Source organism: Manis pentadactyla, chromosome 7 (assembly GCF_030020395.1).
Source record: "Manis pentadactyla isolate mManPen7 chromosome 7, mManPen7.hap1, whole genome shotgun sequence".
Lineage (NCBI taxonomy): Eukaryota > Metazoa > Chordata > Mammalia > Pholidota > Manidae > Manis > Manis pentadactyla.
Window position 1 is genome coordinate 60,298,928 of NC_080025.1, and position 6,197 is coordinate 60,305,124.

General features: G+C 38.7%; 1 protein-coding gene across 11 annotated transcripts in view; it reads left to right on the forward strand.

Moving 5' to 3' along the window:
• Positions 1 to 3,534, forward strand: part of NAPEPLD (N-acyl phosphatidylethanolamine phospholipase D) — a 46,645-nt gene extending 43,111 nt beyond the window's left edge. For all 11 annotated transcript variants that reach the window (XM_036892436.2, XM_036892430.2, XM_036892424.2 and 8 more), the window contains one exon: positions 3,398 to 3,534. In XM_036892436.2, coding sequence (XP_036748331.2) covers positions 3,398 to 3,526 — 129 coding nt within the window. In that variant the 3' untranslated portion in view covers positions 3,527 to 3,534. The remainder of the gene's footprint in view (positions 1 to 3,397) is intronic.
• Positions 3,535 to 6,197: the final 2,663 nt, after the last annotated feature.

Consider the following 6,197-nt stretch of genomic DNA (forward strand, 5'->3'; position numbering starts at 1 on the left):
CAGTGGGGAAAACACTTCAGTGCATGGTGTTTTTGGCTTCTTTCTGTAATTAAGGAAGCATGTGTTTATCAAAAATGTGTGTAGTCTTGGGAAGCAGAAAAGTGAAACATCTCATCTTCCCTCTCAAGGAGAGGCTTTCATTCTAACATAAGACAAGACATGCACATAGTGACTCTGACACACGTAGAAAGGGGTAAATCCTCTAAGGTGGGGAAGATAAAGTGGTCTCAGAGTCAGGGACTGTGACTGATGAGAGGGATCAGGCAGTGCTTCATGGAAGAGGTGACATTTGAAGTTGGCTGTGAGAAGGTGAGGAGGAAGCATTTCAGGAGGAGGAAAGGGAAGAGCATAGGATCAGAGGCAGCAAGCATGGGAAGCAGTGAGGAATCAGTGCAGCTGGAATGTGGATGTGACATGGGGGGCAGTGGGGAACATAAAGCCGGACAGCTTGGAATTTTCTAGAAATGTTATTCATCCAGTAAATACCAATTGTCTGCTATGTACCAGACATTGGAATAAATGGTGGTTTTACTCTTAGCCTAAATACAGAAGAACTGAATTTTTCCTTAAGGTAGCTGACTCCTAGAACTGTGATACTAGCTAGAGTTCTGGGATCAGATAGAAGGATGGCAAGAAGCCTTCTCTTACCTGGATTCAGGGCCTGCTGTGAGCAAAATTTAGGAATGGATGGTTGAAGTTGGCTTCTCCTTTGCCGTGTATGGCCTCTGTAGGAACCTTTTCTTTAAGCACTCCCCCTCTGTCCTATTTCTGGCCTCTCCTCCCCCTAAGTTGCATCTTGTTCCAAAATTACCTAATACATGGTCTGCCCACTCCTGTTCTCCCAATCAAAACTCCCGTCCCATGATGCAGCAGCCCTGAGCTACCCTGGGGGATGGAGTGGAGTGATAAGTGAATGACAATGGGGATATGGAGGATGAGAGAGTGTGTGCGTGCGTGCATGCATTTGTGCAGAGAAGAGGGAAGTTTAACACTGGTTTCCAGGGATATTCCACTATATTTGGTGGCAGATTCTTATTCCATTTATATATATGTGTGTGTATATCTATGATATATACCAGTGACTTAGATGAAGTAACAGTATTTCATTAAACTTGTGGAAGAGGAATTAGGATGACTCCTAGATTGTGAACTGGAGTAACTGGAAAAACAGTTTTGCCCTTTACTGAGATGGTGAGCGGACAGGAGACTTCAGTCTTTAAGGCTTGCTGTGTTATTCAGCCTTTAAGAATTATTCCTGTTATAAATTAACTTCCATCTTTATTCTTTAACAAAACATACAATAGATTTAGCAATTTGGAATTTGTTTCCATTTTGACATTAGTTGAAAAAACTTGACAACTGCCAGTTTGTTAAATTATAAAGTAGATGGAATTTTCTGGGAGGATGTTGAGCCTATGATTTTAAACACTTTAAAATGACTTACATATAAGTAATTATAATAGTGGCTTACTATAGAATAGGCAGGTTGAGGTTGTCTTTAACTTGGCAACACTTTAAAATTGTACAAATAGTAACAACTCATATATCTAGGGAATTATAAACTTCTTAGATGATATATTTAAAGCACTAAAGAAACTCAGTAGTTTTGGTAGAAATAAATTTCATGCATTACATGACCAGAGTCTGTATTATAAGTATATTCTATTGTAGTAGATCATAAAACAGTGATGCCTTTAAGAGGGAACTTAAGAGTTGTCTGGGGCTGGCTGCCTGGCCCTCAATGGATCCAGAGTGCTGGAAGCTTCTGCTTTCACCGCTTGCTCTTAGTTATGTCTAATCCACTGTCTTGCTTTGTGCATAGTCCCTGTATGGCTGTGGAGCATTTAAGTGCTTGCCCCATGAGATTAGCCGTCTGTGCATTTTAAGCCACAGAAAATACTCCTAGTTTCTAGCACTTCACCTAGCTGTCCCTTCTCAGTCCCTGCTGCTAGTTCATCTCCCCTCGCTATAGACAGTAAGCAAGCCCATGGACCTCTTCCTCATCAGTCTGACAGCTTTAAATACCAGCTATCCACTGTCCCCTGTAGCCTGAGTGTTCCCTCATCACCCACATTTGTATACCCAACTGCCTGTTCGACAGCCCCACGTGGGTGTCCACTTGGTGGCAGAAATTTAAGAACAGAACCAGACTTCCTGATCTTCCCTCAAACCTGTTTCTCTGACATCTTGGTAAATGGCAACTCCCTCCTTCACGTTACTCAGGCCAGAACCCTGCCCTCGCTCTCGTTCCTCCACCCTGTTTCACCACTCAGTTCAACCTTCAGATTATGTTTACACTGTGACCACTCTCACCCCCATGAGAACAGCCCTTACTGTACGTGGCAGAGGGCAGCAACCTTTACACCCTGATCAGATCGTGACGCTCTGCCAGAATGACCTGGCAGCTTGGCACCACACACCTCCTTGCAGTTCTTCGATTGCTTAAACCTCACTCCCCCATACTTGTCACCCTCCCATTTTCTCCACACAACTCATCAACTACTTATTTCTCATCTGCCTCTATATTAGAGTGTGGGCTCCAGACAGGCAAGGGTTGCCATTTGGCTCCCTGGCCTGGCTCCCCACATAGGTGCCCAAAAAGTATTTGCCGCTTGAAGGGCAGAGGACATACCACTGGCAATTAGATCAGAAACTTTGATTCCTGCTTTATACTGCCACATTTTTATAGTTTTTATAACTGTAATTGTGGGAAAAACCCGTTGAATAAAGAAAAAAAAAGGCTGTTATACACTGTAAAGATTTACTGGTGAAATGATTTACCCTTTAATTTAATAATCTTTTTATTCAGTAGTTAAATAATACATTCAAGTGGTTTCAGTTTGTTTTAGTCTACTCAAATGTTTTCCAAGTATCCTGCAACAGTGTGCTGTTCTCACTTCCTGAGCTTCGAAAAAGAACTTGGGAATATCACACCTGTCAGATCTCTGTTCTCTGTCCCTTTTCACTCTCTGGACTAGTGTGATACTTGCCTAGGGGTCTGAGGATAACCCCTCTTTTTCAGCCAAAAATATGCTTACATACATACTCCGTTTCTATATTCAAAAATATTGGTGACATTTAACTCTCTGATGTTATCTTGGCATTGATTCTCTTTAGATTGGAATCTCATGTAGTGAAGTAGTGATTAGATTTTGTGCAATATGAAGATGTTCAATCTAAGCACCAAATTTGACATACTTGATGTTTAAAGTATGACATTTCTCTTGATTTAATTAATGACTATTTAGAAAATGTGACTGACTCATTTGCTAATGCTTCAATGAAACGGGCATTAAGTACTCATATGCTGGTTATTTTAGTTTGAACTCTTGAAGTATTCCCCATATATGTATGGTTAATCTTTTTCCATTTTGTTTTTCTCTCTGCCCTTTGCCAGCATTACTTAGAGCCCCCAGTGAAACTGAGTGAGGCTTTAGAAAGATATGGACTAAAGACTGAAGACTTCTTTGTCTTGAAGCACGGAGAATCAAGATACCTTAATACTGAGGATGAGAACTTTGAGTAAATATGAACAAGGGCGCTTTTAATGGAAAAGGCATCTTGTATAATAAATTTGGACTCATGAATATGAATGTTCTATGAATTTTTACATTTGGAAAACTGCAAGTTTGTTTTATGTAATATTGCTTAGTAATATGATTGCCAGGTTATGTAAAGAAAAAGCTTAGGGATGTCATTTAAACAATGAACTTGCTGATGTGGGTTTTAAATCATGTCTCTATGGTCTACGCGTTGCAGTGGAAATTTTTTTAAAGACATTATACTTCAGAATTTTAAGGTTAGGAAAAGCTGATTTTCAAGTCTCATTTCTGTTCTAGTCTTAAAGGCCTTATTCAAGTTTAGTCTTTTACTTAAATTTCTTAAGAGGGATTTCTACAATAGAAACAAACTTCTTGTATTCACATTAAATGATGAAATTGACTCCCACATGCTTACAGCAGTTCTTGCTCTATTAAGATTAGCCTGTATGCCAAATGTTAAATGATTTATTTTTTTTAAGCATAAAAACAGGAATTTGGGCAGTTAGCATTTTTAAAGAATTTTTAAAGGGGGGACCAGCATATTCTATTTTGCACGCTTACAACCCCCAAATCTACGGGCCCTCTGAGTTGGGCAGAGGAAGGGGAAGCTTGTAGTTATGAGAACATGATTTATGAAATGTTCTATTTTTAAAGTCAGACCTACTAAGCACAAATATAGCTGCAAGGAAATATTTTACAAAGATAAATGAAGATCTTAAATGTTAATACACATACACTCAATTAAATTTATCCTTTCCATAGCTCATTTTTCCCTCATATACTCTTTTTAGTGGCTTCTCAGCTCAAACTCTTGATATCACTAGAATTTGTGAATATTTTGTTTTACATGATTTAGATGTCTTATTTTTATATTAAATGACCCCTAAGCACAATTTCTACTTCTATTAAGGCAGTGTAGAATATCAGTGATAAAAAAAAGATGGTGAGTCTGGGATTCAGCTAACCTGTTTCAGTCCTGTGAGGCTCTGTAGTCCCTTGACGACTAAATCTTCCCAAGTGAAAGCTGACTAGATATACTTCAGACTCCTTCTATCTTCTTGCTCCAGTCTCAGCAAGATCAACTTTATTCACACAAAATTCTACACCAAACACTACCCTGGCAGGGCTATTTTCACATGTATATGCACACTACACATTAGCCACTTACCCTGAATTTCACTCCTGCTTCCACAGTGGATTTTCTGTGTAGCCTGAAACAAGTCACCTGTGCTCACTGAGCCTCAGTTTCTTTCCTCAAGTGCAACAAGAGGATCATTCTGACCTACCTCCAAAAATAATTGTTTTTTTTTTTAAAGCACTTTGAAAAATCTAAGGGAGAAAAATTATTTATCACTGCCTAACACAGGTAGATCTAAATCTGGAGAGTAATAGCCAAAATAAATGTAAATCTACATTTATCTACAAAGATGCAAATCAGTTAAGGAGAAATGTGTATGTAACGTATGTGAATGTGATTTGGTGGTACTAAAGCACAAAAAGTTTCCCCATAAAACAAACTTCCAGGAAAAAAACTGAACAAGCATACTTTTTCACTGCAAAGGGACATTTTAGCAAGCGGACAGAAATGAAGATGTTAGATTTGTAGTGGACTAGCTTTGGGGCATATTTCCCCAGTACTAGCCAGTGGTCTGGCGCCCTCCTTGCTGTTGCATGCTCAAATGAAAATCCATCTTACCTCTGCTCTCTGCAGCAAGCCAAGCCAAGCACATCTTGCTTAATTACTTCTTCTCCACGAATGGCCTTAACATTATTTTTGTCTTTGCAGGTACTGCTCCACTGAGAGTCTCTGGGCACTTCATGTTCTAAATCCGCTTAATTGGGCCTCATTTTTCTAGGCCTCTTCACAAGCTTTAATATTTACTACTACTCATATTCTTTCTACTTGACATTTTGTTAAGAAGTACATTGAGCTTCACCTCTGTAGAATCTTACTCTGTTTAGTGGTTTCCAGCTTTTAACTTGTCCATTTTGAAGGGTTAATGTGTAAAGCAAAAACAAATTTTGAAAAATAAGACAAGTCCATTGTTCCCTCCAAATATATGTTGAATACCTTTTAATCTGTCTTATCCTCTAAGTCAATTTCATTTTCCTCTTTGATTACCTGGCATCTATACCAACTTATAAGATTGTATTGAAGTTTCCCTTTCTCCTGTGGTAACTGAGGAACATTTTGATACTCCTCACTGCCCAAGAAGGTGGAACCATCAATTAGGAAAAATCGCACCTAATGAAAGCCAACATGTGCCATGACCTACATAAAGATTAACAGTACACTTTCTCTTTGTAATTCTTTCTGGGTAGTAAAAAATGACTCCCCATTTCTCTAGCATTTTAACATTTCAGTCTCAAGTTCTAATCTCCAGGAAATGTGATTGTTTATTCAAACTAATAGAGGAAAGGTTTAGATGGGAGTTTTAGACTCTAGTGCTGCTAAAGCATATTGAAACCAAACACTGGTTTTAATGTGTGTACATTTTGAGTACATATTTTCATTAAATAAGGCCAATTAAAAAAGTTGTTATAAAGAAATGTGCCTTTCAGGGAATTAATGCATTTGCAGCACTTTGAAGTATCATTCTTAACCATCCTGTTGTCACTGCTACTGTATGCCAAGTGGGACTGTCTGTGTTTTCA